The sequence below is a fragment of the Stegodyphus dumicola genome, chromosome 7, assembly GCF_044657685.1.
Source record: "Stegodyphus dumicola isolate Sdum_Otavi_A_Nest chromosome 7, ASM4465768v1".
NCBI classification, from domain to species: domain Eukaryota; kingdom Metazoa; phylum Arthropoda; class Arachnida; order Araneae; family Eresidae; genus Stegodyphus; species Stegodyphus dumicola.
In genome coordinates this window covers 25,843,726-25,864,305 of record NC_140774.1, presented here as the reverse complement: position 1 = coordinate 25,864,305, position 20,580 = coordinate 25,843,726, and the positions used below count along the sequence as shown (strand labels likewise).

The window sequence follows — 20,580 nt, the reverse complement described above, 5'->3', positions numbered from 1 at the left end:
GACTTTGTAAGTTGCTTGATTCCAAAACCGAACCAAAGATTCTAGCTAGAACTTTAATACAAGCTTCAAGTCTAGTAAACTATTAGAAGCATCTATAAACATAGGAACAAAACTGGCTCTGTTTAATTTAAAAATTTATCCATTTCAAAAGCCCCAAATAGTATTTTGGCAATTTTACTATTATGATACGAACATGGACAGAGCATTTAAAATGCACTTTATCCAGGCTATAAATAGAATTCGAGTTTTATTTTACTTTGAGAGCATTCATTAGACAACATTAATTCCTTCCATTAAAAGCAAAATTATAATGCATCATAATAGCAAAAGAATATATTTGGAATTCAGAATGCTTAGATTGAACTTCTTATGTGCAATAAATTTACGATTTTATGTTTTGAGTTTTAAGACAACAGGCGATTACCGTGGATGCTTCATTGTAAAGAAAATTATTTGGGTTAAAAACTATATACCCTGCAATAAAAGTATACCAGGAATTATCATTTATTTACAGAGTAACGAAAAATATTTCACGGTTTGATGCCATCTTACAAACCAAAAGCAAATTATTCTTTCAGCACTGAAGAGGCGTGTCTTCGAAGAAAATTGTGGTTGGTTATTCGCTGTGACGTCACCGATATCCCGAAACCGCTAGTTGAACTTTTCTGTTCTTCCGTTGTTCATAAAAAATGACAAGAAAGTTGCGTCAAATGTAAACCAATTGCGTAGTTTCAGCAACCTTTGCAACTTTTGCACATTAGATTTTATTTCCCATAAAAGCATTCCAACAGTGTCATAAAATATGCAAGCTATATTTATAAGTAGCAGAAGATAATGTGATCCCTTCTTTTCAATAGTACGAACATAGCTGTTCCTCCTCCTCCTGTATAATAATCTAGCTATATTGTTGACCAATCATTTTGAAGGATTTATTAATAGGTAAGTTTTTCAATATTCATTTTATACTGAAGTGTATCCAAACCTTTGTTTATAATTTTGCTTGATTAATTTATTTATCGAGCAGTGCTTTTCGTAAGTTTCCCGTGCAATCGTATTAATTTTTAAAACGCATTCTTTCAGTTTCAGTTTCACCAATGGGCCATTGTTAAATAGTTTAGATTAATAGCTTAAAAGAAATAAGTGCAATTTTAGTAATTTTATCACTTTTGTGTATAATTAAAACGAAAACGAAACGTTTGAAAGAGAGAAAAAGGAAATTAATTCAAAAATAGCATTATTTATCAAAAAAATGTGTATAAGAATAAGTTATTTCGTCATTAATTCAAACGAATCTGGCCGTTGATTATCCGAATTGATTTTGTTCAATTTTCCCCGGATAAATAAAGTTTCACTATAATATTAAATAAAAGTTTTTGTCGAGATTTCAGAGATTGAATTCTTTCTTATTCCAAAATTGAGTCTATATAGTAAATCAATTAAAAATATTTTAATCGAAGCAAGTTGTAAATATGCATATTTGAAAGATGAAATACACAGTAGTTGAATAAAACTATAAAGGAAAAAGCGTGAATAATTTTTTAAAGGAATTCGTGCTTCTTAAGAGTTTAACCAAGTAGGGGTGGATTAAAGTAAAACGATTTCATAGAATTTTCATAAGAATACCAGGGAATGGAGCAGAGTTATACACAAATATTCTTATAAAACAGTGTGTTACGTCATGAGGTATAATCTTAAACTGGGGGGAAGGGCGCTGGCTACGGCCTTGAAGTGCCTATTTTAAACTAGCAGACTGTAGGAAGTTAGCTTGCTTTATAGTTAATATAATCTGGGATGTGATGCAGGAAAATTTGGTGCAATGGAGTAGTGCTTTAATAAGTCTATCGTAAACAGAGTCTGATTTACAAACCTGGAAGCTCGGGTCAAAAGCTCTTACAAAGGCTAAAAAAAAGAAAGAAAGAAAAAAAAAAAAAAAAAAAAAGGTAGGTTTTTTACCCTTTTTGTTTGTTTTGTTTTATTGTTTCAGTTTATTATGCGTTGAATTTTTAACCAAAATATTAGTTTTTCTCCAATTAGTTAATTGATTAATGGCAAAGCATGCATAGGTTACCCACTCTTTTTTTCTTTTCAAGAAATCAGAAATAAAGAATCTTGAAAGGAGTATTTTAAGGATCTTCTAATCTTAAGGAGTCTTAATTCTACATTGCATGAATTTTTATTTCGGCACCAAAAATATGAGCTGTTAAAAATGCTTGCCAGAGACAGGAGGAAATATTTAAAAAAAATTTTTTTTAATAAGATATTCATCGCTTGTTTCTATTTGGTGATAACACAACCCTCATGTCTGCCATTTGTACAGTAATAATTGCAAACAAAAAAGGGATTTATAAATGAATATTATGCACGTAAACTTTTATCAGTAACAGGTATACCCTTGACCAGTGTTTCATCAGGTAGACTAATAAAAGAATGCTTTACGTTGTAAGGATTATGTTAATTTTATCAACAGTTAAATTTTAAGTTAAAGTTCCTTTCCTGTCAAATTCTTAACTTCAACTTACTACTTCCGGCTAGAACGTAGTTTTGGAATTTGCTGAATATTTAATGGAGCAGTATTTAAACCACGAAGTTAACTTACTGAGACGGAGAGAGAATCAGAGTTTCTGAATTACGCGCGTCTGCCTTTTTGGCCGCTCTCTCTCTCAAAGCTGTTTTTATGCTCAGCCGTACTCAGGCCCTTGCTAAGCTTCTTAGTAAAATAAGTTAAGGGGCCAACTCTAATGGAACCTGGATAGCTTTTGCTATACTTATTTAGTTAATCTTAGTTTTAGTTTAATTCTTAGTCTTTTAAGTTCAAGTCCAAAGTGCGGGCTTTACTTGTACACTCCCAGGCAGAGTTTTGTTAAATCTTATCGAAATAATAAAGGGTTAGTTACTCTTCTATCTTGTTTCTTGTCATCGAACTCTAGCGATTATTCGCTTATCAGTTCTTAGATTCCTCACTTCCAACATTAACTTAGAATTCCAAAGTGATATACTCTACAACGTATTTCCCTCTCTCCTTCTTTCCTAATAAATCTCGTTCTTCCTTTGATACCCTATTTTCACAGACATTTCTGAAACACCTCCAATAGCAATTTTATTTCAGGGTCTTCTATTTGACTTTTTGCCTGCACTTTCTGAACCAGATTTCCATGCTCCGCACACTTTTGTATAGTAGCATTCATTTCCTTTTTGGATAGTAGCATTCACTTTTTTGGATAGTAGCATTCACATCAAAAGCAAAAATATTTACAGTGTCTTATTTTTGTGAATTTCTTTCTCTCATAAAAATCCGTCAATGTTCTCACTTCAGTCTTCACTGTCACTAGATACTGGTATTGAAAACTGTGTGTCGTCTCCCCGTTTCACTACTGACCACCTTTCTTCCGCAATATAAATTTTTCATTACTCATTATATTATATTTTATTACATAAAACTTATAGAAATTGCATAAAACCACAAAAACAGCGTGAAATTCAATGAGTAATCAGCTGATTTATAGAAGTACCACTGCATTCTGATTGCATGCATGATGTTGCGATGTTGCTAAACAGCAACACAGAATTAGAGTTGGTCAAGAGCAAAACTGTTATTTTTCTATTTCGTTTTATTTATAACACACACATATATAATACTAAAACAGATTTAGAACATCAAAACTCATGTTAATACTGAAATGTATTAAGAACATAATGCATATAATTTGATAACAACTCCATAATATTATATCAATATTACATCTAATGGGTCCGTTTTATATAATTTTGAAAGCTGAAATTAAATTGTACGATTTAAAATTCTTTAAAACTTTAAAATTGTTCTTTCTTTTTTAAAATGTTTCCTTTATTTATCAAGTAAACATTCTAGCTAGAGTTTCGCAATTCCACGATTAAATTTACAGGGTCCATGATAAAATTAAATTGATAGTGCTGGCAACAATGGTTACTGCAAGGTACTTAACGGCAAAATAAAGGCTCTGGGGAAAGCGAGGGTGCAAGATCGGATGGTTGTGCGACAGACCCGAACTGCATCAATGGCATTATTGTCCGCTGTCTTACGTGCGACATCTTCCTCCATACAATCCGTGGCACTTTCTATCACTCCATAACATCCATAGAGCCGTTTGTAGTGGTGTCGTAACCGAAGATTATGGCCTGTGTCGCATGGTGTGTGAAGATTACTGCATAGTGTTCAGCGATGATTTCTGCTTCAGTCTTGGAGCAGAAGACCATCGGGCTCGATATGTTAAGAAGCCAGCGCCAGCGATCCCAACAGCCTTTGTTTTGCAGAGGCACACAGCTGTTACTTTTGGTGTGCTGCTGTAGTGTGCTATCTCTTACGACAGCAGGTGGACGCTAGTCATCCTGCATGCAACTTTAATAGCTCAATGATATATTGATGACATCCTGTGTCATCCTGATACATTGATGTTATCATTTCCTACATGGCACGCCATCCTGGAGCCCTTTTCCAGCAGGACCGTGTTCACGGTTCGCATAATGGAGGACTACCTCCAAGCTGCTTAATCTTCCTTGGCCGACAAGGTCACCAGACAATACGCCAATCGAACATGTATGAAATATGATAGGCAGTCCGATTCGGACACCCAAAAATGTCACAGATTTGAAGCAACAGTTGAGAAATGAATCGCAGAATGAGAATCTTTATCAGTATTTTTATCAGTATCTTTATCAACATTTACATGTATGAATTGACGTCGGTTGAGGGTTCACCAGTTATTGATTTGAACATTCAGTCTGCAATTTCTAGCCATTGATGGATCGTATGGCCTTCAATGTTTAGTACGCGTATTTAATTTCAACAAAAATAGTCATTTTCTTCATGGTGCTTCTTTTCTTTTTGCAAAAGAATTTGCATTAATGTGACATAGTAAAACATATGAAAAAATACGTCTTGCCAAGATAAGAATATGTATATGAAGTACTGTACATTTAATTTCTCTAGCCAAATAGTGCATTTTTATGCTTCATTTCGACAGGGAAAATGCCTGCTCCTTCCTGCAGTTCTTAGCTTCTCCACTTATTCATTTAGATTTAGCACATGTTGATTGCTTTCTCTAACCTAAAATGAAATGTCCCTTAAAGTTCCTTACTTTAATAGCACTGCAGAGCTTCGTAAAAAAGAATGCTGTTTTCTTCTGCTTGCAGTTTTGTACAAACTTTAGTCCTTTAGCATAACAGACGCACTGTATGTATCCTATCTGTAATATTAAAAAGAACGCTGTGCCTAGACGGGAAAGTGGTTAGTGACCCTGACTGCCGTACCGAAGGACCCGGCTCGAATCCCGGAGCAGGCACGGTGGCCCACCTATTGGGTGCCTCTATATTAGTGACCACCGCTTCTGGCCTTTATAGTGGCTGATGTCTTGTGCCCGCTGTTGGGGAAAAAAAAATAAAAAGAGCGTCAACATGTGATTTATAGTAATCCAGATTTTGAAAACGGTCTATGCTAGTTAGAAAAAAATCTAATAAAAACGAATTAACATTTCTATTTAAATAAGGATAAATTTGAGAAACGTTAATAACGCGTGTATTCTTATTTGTTGCCACATTGCTGTTGTAGGTATTAAGCTAAAATTAAGCTAAATAGCAAATATCTCAAAAACAGCGAGTTGAAAAAATGTGCATACTCAAGATACAAAAGGCTACTGTAACTTCGTAAGAAAGAACAGATAAAGTATTAATTTTCCGCTAAAGAAAAATAAGATCTATAAGTGGCAATTTGAGGAAACATTTTGTGTGCATTCGTGCATTTGTGAACGTTTTATATATAAATACGATCATAAATTTGCAAATTAAATTACATATGCTTCAAAGACACAAGTAATTTTTCTCAGTTACAAATAAATAATGTTAAAAAAGCTTGTTAAAACTGAATTTAAGAGGCAAAAAACTTGATTTCTGAAAACATAAGACTGCGATTTAAAGTTTCAGAAAGGCCTTCTATCATAAATAACCAGATTATTCATAACACTGGACACTGGATTCATTAAAAACTTCATAATTGATAGAGTTAATTTTATTGTTTATTTTATTTTATTTTTTATTTTATTTTATTTATTTATTTATTTATTTATTTATTTTTTTGAGCGAGAAAGGATTTGTATTTCGCTCGAGCTTTCATTTATATTCCTTTCCTCGAGTTTTGTATGTCATTCTTGAATATAAACTAAAATAGATAAAAAGATAACAAATTATTAAAAAAATTAACAAGTAACGGATTTGGAAAAGAAGATGACCGACTGAATATTGTAAAAAGAGCAATGTATGCATAGGATTGTAATGTGTACGTTCCTATGAAATTTTATCAGTACTATTCAATATTACTTTTTACGCAGATGACAGTATGCGGAAGACAAATTATAAATTGCAATCTCATAAAATATTATTCACTTGGCTACGATATGGTGTCGCATAAGTACGTATTTTATTTATTACTTTTAAGGTAGAAAATAATATTTGTAGCAGAATAGTAATAAGAAGTAGAACTAAAATTAATTTTTGATTGATTCAGTTTGAAACATGGAATATAAATTAGAACACATGAGAAATACATTTTTGTAATATAGAAAATAGCCTCATCTATTGGCAACAACGCGTAACGGACAAAATTTGCTAATTGAAAATAATAACATTGGACCAAAATGTTGAAAATTAAGACAGAGAGAGTGCAAAAAGAACGGAAAGCCTAATCTTGAAAAGTTAATTACACCAAAAATTTCACATACCCTTGATATTTTAAGTGAGCTCTACGTGAAGTTTATGTTGTTAAGAATCATTCTTAGTTGTAATGAGAGTGGGAATTTCCGGTCTATAATCTAATCAAGACGTTAATCATTTTTTTAATTCCTGTCATTCTTATCATTGCAACTGATGGGCGCACACTTAAATTGTCGTTGACTTTTCACCTCTAAACAGCTATTCTCACAATTTAGAAATCGACAAGCGTCGAATTTGAAGAAGGTAGCAATAAATAAAACCGGACATTGTGAACAGATATAATCATAAAAACTCTCATGAGCGATTTATTAAAAGATATGCTTGAACTCCTCTAAAGAGGTTATCTCATTTTCAGGGTGTAAAAGTGTTAATATATTTTATCATCAGCTGTGAACTTTATCTTAAATTTGATATGTTTGTAGTCGTTCGAATAGCGATTCCCACGAAAGGCCTTCTTTTACGATGGCATAAAACATCGCAGATATATTATCCCATTATTTTTAATTAAATAATGGGATAATAGACTTGTCATTTCAATAAACAATGGACACGGAATGCAGAAACCAAAAGAAAGCCAGTGAAAAGATAACCCATCTCACCTCTTGAGATATTCATAACATATGAACGTATTCAAACAATGTTATCAAACTGAGACAGCTCTGTGAAACACTAGATATGTTTCAGTATTCACATATATCATTGAAACCATACCAAAGCTTTTTTTGATTTTGAGAAAATTTAATTTACGATTTCTATGCAAAAATTATTTATACATGAATCTGTCTTTTGGCATCCAAATAAAATCTAAAAAATGTATAGACAATATATTAAATATTCGAAAGTGGAAATATATTATGCATGAATTATACATTGGATGTGGAAATATTCAAATTGTACATTCGTTATTTTGGCATAGTGCTATAATATTCTTTCAATTTTTTAGAAGTCTCAGCTGAAATAGCAGCAATCTCAGCCGTAGAACTTCTAGAGTCTAGTAGACTTTTAAAAGCAGGAAACATGAAAAATCAGTGATACTTTGATTAAAATTCGAGCTTAGTGTGTTTCTTTGTCGGCTGTTGTACTATCACTTGCACCACGAAGGCATGGAGTGGGGAAGTCGAAGGCGAAAATTCTTTACAAGCTTAGTACACTTTAAGGCATTTTACAGATTTTTAGTAGAGTGCTATGAACCGCTGAATGGAAGAATATCTCTATTGCCAACTTTATGGAAGATTTTAGCACTTATTTTTGTATAAATAAAATTAATATTTATGATTCATTAATTAATAAATTCATTTATAATTTTACTGTAATTAATTATTATTTTATTCGGAAAAGTTTAGTTGTTTTAGAATTTTGCGAAAAATTTCTTCATCGGAACGTTCTTAACATTTCTCCTATGAGGATATACTATAAAGGAAAGATATGAGACAAAATTTGCATTCAGGTGAATTTGCAATTCTTCGTGGTTACCTATTCCAGGGTTTCAAATCCGGTCTTACTATTACAGAATCAAGCTGTTGTGTTAACAGCATACGGAGAGTTTAAAATAAGAGAACGTATTGCAAATTGTTTGTTCAAGACAATATCGAGTTAACCCTTTGCGGCACAGTGTGTCCGGTCTGGACACACCTAAATATTTCCTTCTATACGCACAGAAAAATTGAATGAAAAAGGATTTATAGGTTACTATAGGTTACTCTGAACCTTGTTTATTTATAGTAGATGGCAGCTCAACACAAACCAGTCCATATATTTTAGACATCTTAAGACCTTCATTTTTCAAAGAAATCTTCCAGATTTTTTTTAGGGTATAAAAGGAATTGTTTGAAAAGAAATTTCTATGTTATTTTGTTGGCTGTGTGCTAATCTCCTTATTCGATATTAGTTTTAAATTTTTACCTTGAAATCCTGCCTAAAATCAAACGGCGAACCCTAGGTGTGCCCAGATCGATCATCTAGGACAACTGAGAGTCTGTATTCTTTGTTTCTCCGTATCTCATCGGTCAGTTCATTGACAACAATGCTCGTTTCAGCACTCTTTTCGAAGCTCTATTCAATCAGTGTGCCCCTTTGGGCACACCCACAGAGTTAAAACGATAAGTGCTATCTTCACAAAATTTTACTTGTGTACTCCTCTAGGCCTAATTAGACTGCCTACCTTTTTTTTTAAATCAAAACTCTGACTTTAAAAGGTAGGTGCCGGAAAGAATTAAAAGATGGGCCCCATTTAGAGCAGCGTTTAGTTGTGGGTGGAGTAAAACTACATAAAGCTCAGCATGAACTTGCATAGATTTTAGATATAAGTTACTAAAAGTTTTCTAGCAACTTAATTTCAGAAATATTTTCCATAACTTGAGTTTCACGCGCTGAAGAAATGTCTGTCAGGGTTTCATTATCTGTAAAATTAATGGTGAGATCCTTGTGTTGGATACTAATTTTGATAAACCTGCCAAGTAACGTAGTGAGTATGTCGTCATCCAGGGTTTTGATCGCCTCGGGTTTTGATCTCGGGAGGTTAAATGATATGATTGGATTAGATTTTCCTCATCTATAATTGTAAATACAAAACAAAAGTCCTAAACAATATGATCCCTTCCCACAAGAAAAAAAAAGTTCAAATGGACTTTAACATAAATGAATAATCTAATTCACATTTTTCCTGAAAAATCAAGCAGTGTTTGCTCCAACTAATATGTACCTGATTTGTGAAAATCAAATTTAAATCCGTTTTTTTTTTTACAATGTTGTATAGTCCAAATTGAGGAAGATATAAAATAATGAACTTTATTGCTTTATTTTATAACTGTCTTAGGTTTATGACATGAAACTGCAATTTAAAATCTAATTTTAAGAGATACCTTAGAATTTGTTTGTAAAATGGCGTTTCATGTTCAAAAAGCCTTCCTTTGTGTATATTTTTTGTGTCTTTTGAGTCACATAAATGCTCTTGAAGTTTAGTTCTTATCAAAAATAATATCCAGTGACTTTGAGATATTTGAGCTAGAAACGTCTCTGTAATTGAAATGAAATGAAAGTTTAGCTGAAAGATTCTGAAGAGTTCCGAATTTCTCTTTAGTAGATTTACTTTTAGCATCAAATTTCTGCATCTTTGAATGCAATACGAAACTTTACTTCCTTGATTTAAATGGTTAGCTGTTGAAAGGACACGGAATGTTATCGTTTACAGAAGAAATGATTCAATTAAAATAGCTCGTTATTCAGTTTAATATCGTCTGTCATTTTCAGAGGAGAAAGGAACAGCATTTTAAGACAAAGAGAACGTTGTCAGAACTTAAAATTTATGGGATCGGAAAATAAATTGCTTCCATTATGCTTAATGAGGTACTTCCTAGTTTCAAATATATGATGCTATAATCAAAATTTCTCATGCAAATGTAGTACAATTTTAGTATTTAACCATTACGTTATGGGTATAACTTTGTGCTTGAAATATATAAAATGTAATTTTATACCTTCACTCTCTGATGGATTTCATTGAATCTAAAAGTTAAGATTTCAGGAAACAGCAAAACTGTATTTTCTCTTTTTGGTCTCTAGTTTCTAACTATATAAGATATTTTGAATAATAAAATTCCGAAAAAATCCGCAATGCCCTTGCCGGGAATCGAACTTCCTAAATACGCGTCGAGCGTGTTAGTAGTAACGCTAGGAAGGCATGCGGAAAGGAGGGAGAAAATACCTTATAGGTTAATTAGCATAAAATATCTTATAATGTTAACAGGTTATATACGTTCCTTCCTGTATTTCCAAAATCCCATTCTTCTTACCATTTTTCTTTGAATTCTTTTCCAACTAAACTTTTGATAATTCTCCCAGAAAAGGGAACGATAATAAGGAAAGCGTTTAGAAGAGTCAATTAATTTATTACCACACAAAATTGGCCGCCAATCCAGTATAAGTCCAGGTCAATGCTTTATTGTATTGAAGCAAAACCATTTTTAATCATATTCTATTTGTATGGGATGCTAAAGCTTGCAAAACACTCCAACTCACTCAAAGCTTTAGTAGTGCCATTCTCTTGAAAAATTTCTAAATCAGGGATTATTCGATTGAAAGCTTTTTTTTTTTTTTTTTTTTTTCCTTCAGTTAATTCGACTTGAAAGTCTGAGGAAATATCGATGGATCTAAATAATTTTTATTCTATAATAACATTGTGAAGGCCTCATTCTATTCCAACAGAATAACGTCTTCCTTTGGTTTTAATATCAGTTGTAATAAGGGAGTAGCTGCCGTAACGTTAGACCTAGTTTGAATCTCAGAAAAGGATATATCTAATTGTCTATCGCCTCTTCCTGTGGTTTTAACGTCTGTCGCTCTTTATGGTGCACCACGAACCTTGTTCTCGATGACGAGACGGTTAAAGAACCAATGAGACTGACCGTTTCCAATGAATATTTGAACTAGCAACTTTCAAACTGTTGGAAGAGGAGAGTATTAAGTTTATATGATTTTGTATTAAGAAATTCTGTATGCGATTATTCGAAATAAGTCAGTAAAACAGCATTCAGAAGAAACTGATGATGTACTTGAAAGAGAATATTGTGCCATTTCAGTGTGCCAACAAAATACTAAGCAATAAAACCAAACACAGAAGGAGGGTTAAAATAACACGCCGAATAACGATTATTGGAGAAGTTAAACAGCAAGAATCAGCGTAATGTTTGTTAATTCGGAAAGACTATTAGTTTCGGTGTTTTGAATACAGTACCATCTGCTTCAGCAGTCTAAGTGCAAATGAACGAGATGGTAATAAGATAAGAATGACTGGAAAGAAGTCAAGCTACTTGCGCCGTCCTGCAAAATACAAACATTACACTGATTCTTGTTGTTTATTATCTCCGATAACTCAAGAAGCTGATTTTCAAGTAATGACCTCATAGGTTTGCAGAATATTCTATATATTGTCCAAATGATCAACGCAAATCACAGTAAGCAGATAAATAAATAAATAATCTAAAAGGATTCAAATTTTAACGTCACACCAGGGTTTGTCATGCTGTCACTGAGTTCGCAGTTTACCTATCTGTCCTTGGATTCATTCCTGCAAGCATAATTTTATTGTATTTTTAATTTTATTATTAAACGCCGAACTTACATAAAAGTTAACAGTGAAATAACAAAACTTTTAAAAGCAGTATATTTTTAGAATTTCCGATAGAGAAATTTTAATGTTTTTCAGCCTTTTCCAAATTCATCCTATCAAAATTCAGTTTTCTTATTATATACAACTTTAAGATACACTAAAACGCCCAACAAGTATTAATTTAGAAGACAAACAATAAAAATCAGCGTTATATTTTCAAATTTTCACAGGACTGGTTTCGAAGGTTTTACCGAACCACCAACCTCAGCTGCAAAAGTGCAAATGAACAAAATAATATATAGTGATTAGATAAGCTAAGAAAAAGACTGAACAGTAGTTAAGCTACTGGCGCCATCTATTGATGAAACGGGAACTTAAACATAATTTCTTTAAAGGGTGAAGGCAAAGATGGACTGGAATTAGGGTTGTTAACCAGAACAGAAAGTTTTTTTTTGAATGTGAAATGCCTCTAGAAAATCTAATTCACCAATGGAAGATGTTTTTTGAATAATTTTGGCTGCAGAAAAATTGAAAGTGTGATTTTTGGATCACAATGTTGGCAACAGAAGACTTTCTAACTCTCTTTTCAGATGTTGTTTTGCGGCCATTTGTTTCCCCATTTAATTTTTTACTTTCAGCTACACGCTTTTAACCGTTCATTTACTATATCAAAAACACCTTTCTTTGAAGCGCTTTAACCTCAAATTTTATCGCTTTAAAATTTGTTGATTTGAATATTTTTCCTTAGAAAGTGCATTTCCGTAATGAGATACATTCTGCAGGAAAAGAAGAGGAAGAATGACCTTACTTGTTTACATTAGGTGTGCATAAGTCACGTGATCTCTGAATTCACCCGCATTATTTGTTTACAAAAGCTATTCATAAGTCACGTGATCTATGAGGTCATCGGAATATATCCCCCCATAACACAAGACATTCTCAGGATATCCTATTTAAGTCGCAATCTCCCGGGAAGCAGTTAGGATATCCTGAGGATGTTGATTCTCAGATATCCTGAGGACTTCTTAAGTCAACATCCTGAGGATATCCTATTCAAGTCTCAATGTCCCGGGATATATGAAGATCTCCTCAGGATGTTGATTTTCAGATATCCTGAGGACATCGTAAATCAACATCTTAAGGATGTCCTGTTCAAGTCGTAATGTCCCGGGATATATGAAGATCTCCTGAGAATGTTTTTTCTCAGATATCTTCAGTACTTACTTTTTATGGAAGCTCATATCTGAAAATATTAAAGTAACCTTGTACCACACGCAAGTCATGTTATAAGAATCGAAATCTTACTCTATGGATTACCTATTCTTTATATGAAAATTTAATTGTTATGCTTACACAGGATTTCGTCTTGTATATGTTGGCTGTAAATATTAAGTAATAATATTTTCAAATTTTTCTTGTTGTTTCACAGTTGATCAGAGAACTTTCTTACAAGTTATAGGCACGTGTTTTCATCCGTTTTTGAGTTTCATATTGAAAATATGTTTACGATTAAATTCTAATTGCTACATAATATATTTTGTAAACATTATTTTAGATACTTTTCTAATATCTTTGAACACAAATATTATGTACGTTACAGGTTAACTCAGAAAATCTTTTACGAAAACATTTATCCTATGAACAGATGGGCATGATGTGCATCCATGCCTTATATGGCATTCGAACTTGAGCCCTTCTGTACGGCAATCGGTCAATATAATCACTTACCCGTCTCTGAGGCACTAATCAGAAATATCAAGTTATAAAAGTATTCTATTAAATTCATCGATAGTTCTTAGCATAGAAATAACTATACTTTGAAACTGCAAAAGAAAAATAATACTTTTTGATCTATTACACTATTATATTAGTAATGAATGATGTTTAGTGCTGTGCAGTAATAAGTAACAATATTTTTTTTTTTAAACAAACGAAATTTTAGTTTACAAACGCAGTTAAAAACTAGTCTGTACGAGGTTTAACTTGCTTTAATTTGAATTTATAAACAGAAGAATAATTTTATTGGGCTAAAAAATTCATTGCAGTTTCTTCGTTCATTTTCTGGTAAGTTCTTTAATAATGAGAATTAGTTTTTCAAAGCGACTGAGGTAAGAAGTAACTTGTTTTTTACCTCTCTGTAATAGGAAAATAAGGTTTGAGAATGGGAAGAACTAACATTAAGTTCTTACTCTCCTCAAACCTCACTTTGCTACCTCTTTAACCATACAAATATTCGGTCTCTGCTAAACAAAGCGCGAAAAAAACATATCCAGCGCTCTGCAGTCTTATACGTTATGCCGACAATGCTACATGACTCCTCATAATTTAACAATAATTGCTGCTTTATTAATTTATTTGTAACATCCAGAAAATGCAGTAAACACGTTTCTTCAAGGTATATAACACAAAATTAAATGTTGTTATGAAAACTCAAAATTAGATAACGGATTAAATAGATGTTCAAACTTTAAATTAAAATGATTTAATTTTTAAATTAAACGCGTTCTTTAAACTCAGCAGTTTTATTACTTTATTTTATACTATAAATAACAATTGAAGTTGAAAATCTTAAAGTTTTGATCATCATTATCATTGGTCGTAAAACTGCTTCTCAAATTTTCTTTGCTTTTGAGAAACCGAGCTCCGTAATTCAGCAGAGCCTAGCTCTGCTAAGCGACCTAGGAGCGTTCTTGATAGAACATTTAACATCTTTCCTAGGAAGCCTAAGCGGAGGTGCTTACTTGACTAGGAATTCTTTCTAATTCTTAAAACTAAACTTTAACCAGCACTTCACGGGCCTAACCCGGCGACCCTTAATTAACCCTCTTTTTTACATCACTGCCCGCCAGACATAATCTGGCCTCGTTTACCGCGACCCACATCTGTACCACTAAACATGACCTCCCCCCATTTATCAGGACCTCACCTTTTCACATATCACGGACCAGACTTATAACATTAAAGTAAATTATTAAAAAATAGCACCAATAGTTTAATTATTTAACTACTATTAAATTCATTAAAATTTTGACTTAAATAATATTGCAATAGCTATGCTACTCTATAATCATTCCTGCAGTGCTTCCTCTTACCTAAATACAACTTATCAATTCTTTATTTTCGCACAGATATCACAAGCTTGCATTTCATCACTACAAGACCTTCTTCAATAATTAAATTTAAATCTCGCTTCCTTAATTCCCCTTACTCCCTTCCTTTGCTCTATTTCTGTCCCTTTAAATCCTCATCTAATAATTTCTCCGTCTTTTTCACAGTTAACTTTCCTCACGGTTCTTTTCCGCTCCAGTAGCTGCTCCTATTCTCCTCTCGCCACGGGCGGTCGGAGAACTTTTCGCCTTCCTGAATAGACTCTCCCCCCCCTCCTCTTCGCTCCTTCTTCCCTGGATTCAGTTTTAGTCGTAAGACTCTTCCCCCCCTCGCTCACCCCCAAGGCATTAGCTATCACTGCGGCTGTCCGTATTACCTAATATTACCTTTCCCAAGCCCTGGAAACTTATGTTTCCCGGCTGATTGTCTTCCAACCTTTCCGATTCCATAAACGCAATGCGTTCCGGAATTCGCCTCAACCAACTCCTTTCTCTCTTTCAATCTTAAATTACAAGTTGAAAGCAGAGAGAATTGCTCGTCCCATATGCGGACTCCTTATTCATTTCTTTCTATATAAACCCTTAATGGTTTGTTCAACTCTCCTTTAGCCATTGCTTTTTCTTATCCAACTCAGTTTCCTTATCGATGTTGTGGAGGTAATTGCATTAAGTTGCAAAGGTACTCCGGAAGTCAAACGCCTTGGGCCTTGGGCCGAGCTCCGCTCAGAATGTAACACCTCTGAGCACTTTTTCTGTAGCCGATGCCCCAAGAAGATTTCTCTTTTGTTAACGTGGCAGATTTATGTGTCAGACCTTCCCTTCTTTTGTATCCCCCTACAAGGAAAACATCCCTTCACATCCCTTCCCCCTTCACAACAAAGTCGCAAAACGCCCCCAACGGTTTTAATTGTTCCGTAATAGTGATATCCTTGAAGAACCCCACAAAGTGGAAAGTACACGTACTTACCTTATGATTTCCAGAATTCAGCTATTCTGCTAAACGTTAATAGCCGTCGTTCCAAATTCTCTTTCAGTTACGAACTCACTTGCTGACGCTTGCAAGCGTTACATTGACAGAGTGTGAAAAGTAAGTTTCTAAATGTTTCCTTTATTCTACAAAAATGATCAGAACTAAAAAAAATTATCTCAGATATCTAAAAGACGATTTACAGCAGAATAAATCAACGTATATTATCGGATTCGTCAGAAGATGAAGTAGTATTTAATTATGAAAAAGGGCTGTGTCGAATTTTCGCTCTAGCAAATATTCTTTAAGTTCCATTTCAAACTGTGATTCGAAATATGAACTTTTATGTCTCAAGAAGAACTGACTGATGACGATTACCAAAACGATTATCCCATTTTAAGGAATATTCCAAATATAGGACTAATAAATATTCCGTTAGACTTTATGTCCCTTGCGTGCTTAGGAGTAGTACAAAAAATGATTACTATTAGGATAGGCGGAGGCACCTTACAAGCACGATTACCACATAAAAAATGTTGAACTATTTTTTTTTTTTTTTTAATGACCAGTTTTTAAAGCCTTATGTACCAATTGAATTTGCAAGAAAACGAAGGAACTAACTCTAAAAGAATTGAAACACTGGAAAGCTACAGAATACCGTCAATTTTTACTGTACACTAGCCCACTTATTTATTTATTTATTTATTTATTTTTAAATTTAACAAAAAGCTACATGATCATTTTTTACTACTTTATATTTCGATTAGACTCTTATGTAAAATACAGAATCAGACGGCAATTGATGAATACGCACAGTCTCTATTAAAACTCTTCGCAGTAAATTTTGGGCTTTATTATGTAAAACAGTATATTGCTCATAATGTTCACGGCCTACTGCATATTTGCGAAGATGTAAAAATGTTTGAGCCGTTAGATAATTACAGTGCATTTAAATTTGAAAGCTATATATCTTCTATTAAAAAACTGATTAGAAAATCTTCCGCTCCTTTACAGCAAATAGCAAGACGAACTCATGAACTGTTTAATCATATTGTAGCCATGAATAATGATTCAATCAACATAACCGACTTAAGTTCAGAATTTCAAAATTTACACACATCTGGTCCGCTACTTAAAGGTTATTAAATGCTTAATTTTATTATTGAATTCTGAATACAAATTAACTGAAGTCAGAACTGAATTTGTAGAATAATTTAATTATGAATATATCGAAGAATTCAGTTTTGTGCTATTGAATGGTTAAAAATGATCGAAAGATTTTTAATACTTTAAAGCAAAATTTTCTCTTATAATATTTTGTATTAATAATTCATTTCAAGTCTCTTGCTCAGTTTTAGATATATTTACAAATTATTAAATAAATTGAAATTCAAATTAGAAAATAAATTGTATAAATATTCTTAACATTTCTTATTTTTCCATAGTAACCACAGATGGAGGACCTGAGACTGTCTGTGGAAAATAAGCAAGTTTCAGGTTATCACAACACCTTCACACACTTTCACTGGAATATAAAGAAGATTTCTGGGGATATACTGGGATGTAACATTAAGCAGTTGACAGTATGTATTTAAGAGGTTAAAGGGATATTGTAACTAGTATTTCAAATCCTGATAACATCCCATACGCTGTCGGTGGGACCTAGATAGGATGTCCTAAGGATATACTGGGATGTGACATTAAGCACTAGGGAGGATGAGTTTAGGAGGAAACTGGGTTATTACGGGATGTCCTGAGGATGTAGTAAGTAGGACTTTAAATCCTAATAACATCCCATACGCTGTCGATGGGACATAGATAGGATGTTTTTAGGATATAATGGGATGTGTTTAGGAGGTTAGTGGGATATCCCGGGATGTCCTGAGGATGTAGCATGTAGGAGTTCATATCCTAATAACATCCCGCACGCTGTCAATGGGACTTAGTTAGGATGTCCTGAGGATATCCCGGGATGTTACATTAAGCACTCGGGAGGAGGTGTTTAGGAGGTTCGCGGGATATTCCGGGATGTCCTGAGGATGTGCGCATATCCCGCGAGCAACATCCTCGGGATATCCCAAGGATGTTTTTGTGCTATGTGGGTCTCATTTTGTGACTATTATGTCGAGCCATCTTTCAGTTTTAAACTTCTTCTGCATTTTAATCAAAACAAAACAGTAGCAGACGATTGTATTGAAAATTCTCAATTTTTATTTCAAAATTTTAAAGAGAAAGTTCAAACAGAAAAATCTTTTCCATAAAGTTTGAATGACCCTCTGTAAAATTAATTTATTGAATTGCCTTTCGCAAATCACAGGACTTACAAAATGTTTTTCTCGGTAATATAAAATGCCGATCTTTCAAAATACATCTATCAAAAGTTGTTTGGATATTCCAATTTCAAATTTAAATCCCATGTTGAAACAATTAGATAAGATAAAGCAAGGTTAGATAAGTGATCGTGCATGTGAGAAATATAATATTCATGTAACAATAGAAAGAGAATGATAATAAGGAAAGTAGAAGAAATCTCATGTACATGCAATAAAAATAGAATCAATAAATGGTTAACAATTTTTTTCACGCAATTGATCCTCCATACCAAATTTTTAAATGATGAAGAAATTATACCAACTCTTCAAAACGACCAAGAAAAATAGGAAAATTAAAATAAATTTTACGTTTATGAGCCTGTTGAGCCATTAGGTTATTTTGATGCCGGAGACGTGAAAAACGAGCAATGCCCGGGATTCGAACCTGGACCTTTCGAATACGCACCGAGTGTGCTAACTGTTACACCACGAAGGCATGCTGGAAGGAGAGAGAAAATACTTTATATACTACCCCTTCTAAAAAGTGACTGGCTATTAACGGACCCAATCGCCAAATCTTGGTGATGAAGAATCATCATCCACCAACTTTTAGTTCGAGCGCCACTGTGGAGACATTAGGATTTTTTTTATTGCAAGAAACATGAAAAATGAGCAATGCTCTCGCCGGGACTCGAACATGGATCTCTCGAATACGTACCGAGTGTGCTTCCAATTACACTACGAAGGCATGCTGGAAGGAGGGAGAAAATACAAAATTTAAATCCTTAGTACAGTTATAAAGTAGCAAAGCATTCTGATTCAATAAATTTGCGATTTCTGTGTCTAAAATGTTTGGTTTGAGTTTAGTTCTTTACGGAAAAGCACACTAGGGCTCTCTACTTAAGGATGCTTTCGTGGAGGACTTTCTATAGGAAACTGGCTCATATACACGTCACACACGGGAAAAACCATGAAAACGCCCATGCAGCCAGCCCGTTTGCCTAGATTCGAACTCAGTTCGGAAATACCAGTACTCAGCTATTTTATCGCTCGGCTGCTGGTGGGTCCCTGTGCCTATAAAGAATGCACAGCATGGTCACACGTAAATAAATATTATACATCTTTTTACGTGCTGCTATACTGCTTATTATATTGAAACATTTCATAGGGTATATCACAGTTTTATAAGATTTGCCGAAGCTTTTCAGCTATCCGAATGAATATGCCGATAAGTTATAGCTATTCGAATAGAGTTAAATTAAGTTTAAGTTTAAAAAAAACTTTCGTTAAGTTAATGGTTATTATTAAATAAATTAGTTTAGATAGAAGCTTGTCCTAAAGTTTTATCTATTACTGAAACTTTAGGAAATAAGCAACCCTGTCTTTATTTTGCTACTGCGAATGATATACTTGAAGTATTCTTTGTGTAAGCGCATGTTTGGCTATTTTACATAATAATACCACTTTTATGTTATGCTTTCAGAAGAAATGAACGTGGGGCTACTGCTTTGCTATTCCATCGTCCTTGGGCTGTGTTTACTATCAATGGCATCCTCAGCTAGTCTACCATATTCAGATACCGAAGAAAATCCCTATACCAATAGTGGATTTACCATCATCTCGTCAGGTCCCAACGGTCTTATAGGCACAGATAGTGACTACACTGTGTATCAAGTTGTCTTTGAACGAATTCGAAGACTGCCAACAGCTGAGCAAGAAGATAGCGACAGACCAAGGAGGACATTTCCAGAGGTAGATTCAAGAGGATTTGATGAAGACGTTTTTGATGAAGGATTTGGAGAATGGTATCCGATGAAAAGATTCTGAAGACGGATGGAACGAAAATTTCTTGATTTGTATGATTATTGGATTTTACAGAAATGACTGTACATAGTCAAATTCTTATTTATTTATGAACAAGTTCAATGAAATATACTTTAGCAGTTCTGACCAAATAACTCAGCACCAATGTTGCAAGAACATTGTTTTCTTTGCCATAGAAATTTATGTAAAGATTAATAAATTATGAAAATAAATATTGATGTTTTTCCATGAAATATGAATCAGTGTCTTTTACATACAAAAACTAAAACATGAAGGAATTTATCTTCAAATTCAATTTTAAAATTAATGGGAACAATACTGTGGCAAAAATATAGTAAGTCAAACTCCAGAAATTACGTAAAACTCATGTGCGCAAATTTAAAGCTGAAATTTTGCACAGTTTCCAATAACAAAGAAAAATAATTTTCTTCCCTTTCGGATTTCGGAAATAATTCAGATTAGTATATTCTCTTCTATCTGAAATGAAAGTGTTTAATATATATATATATATATATATATATT

At 33.4% G+C, this 20,580-nt stretch overlaps 1 protein-coding gene across 4 annotated transcripts; it reads left to right on the top strand.

Annotated features, from left to right (window-relative positions):
• Nucleotides 1-687: 687 nt before the first annotated feature.
• Nucleotides 688-20,291, top strand: LOC118182908 (uncharacterized). 4 transcript variants are annotated; one of them, XM_085819995.1, is made up of 2 exons: nucleotides 688-939; nucleotides 19,721-20,291. In XM_085819995.1, exon 2 carries the CDS (start codon nucleotides 19,723-19,725, stop codon nucleotides 20,059-20,061), a length of 339 nt encoding a protein of 112 aa, XP_085676121.1. In that variant the 5' UTR covers nucleotides 688-939; nucleotides 19,721-19,722; the 3' UTR covers nucleotides 20,062-20,291. The 4 variants fall into 4 exon arrangements, with proteins under 4 accessions (XP_085676121.1, XP_085676120.1, XP_085676122.1 ...); XM_085819994.1 differs by having other exon boundaries at nucleotides 690-939; nucleotides 19,718-20,291; XM_085819996.1 differs by lacking the exon at nucleotides 688-939 and adding an exon at nucleotides 15,310-16,042 and having other exon boundaries at nucleotides 19,718-20,291.
• The last annotated feature ends 289 nt before the right edge of the window (nucleotides 20,292-20,580 follow it).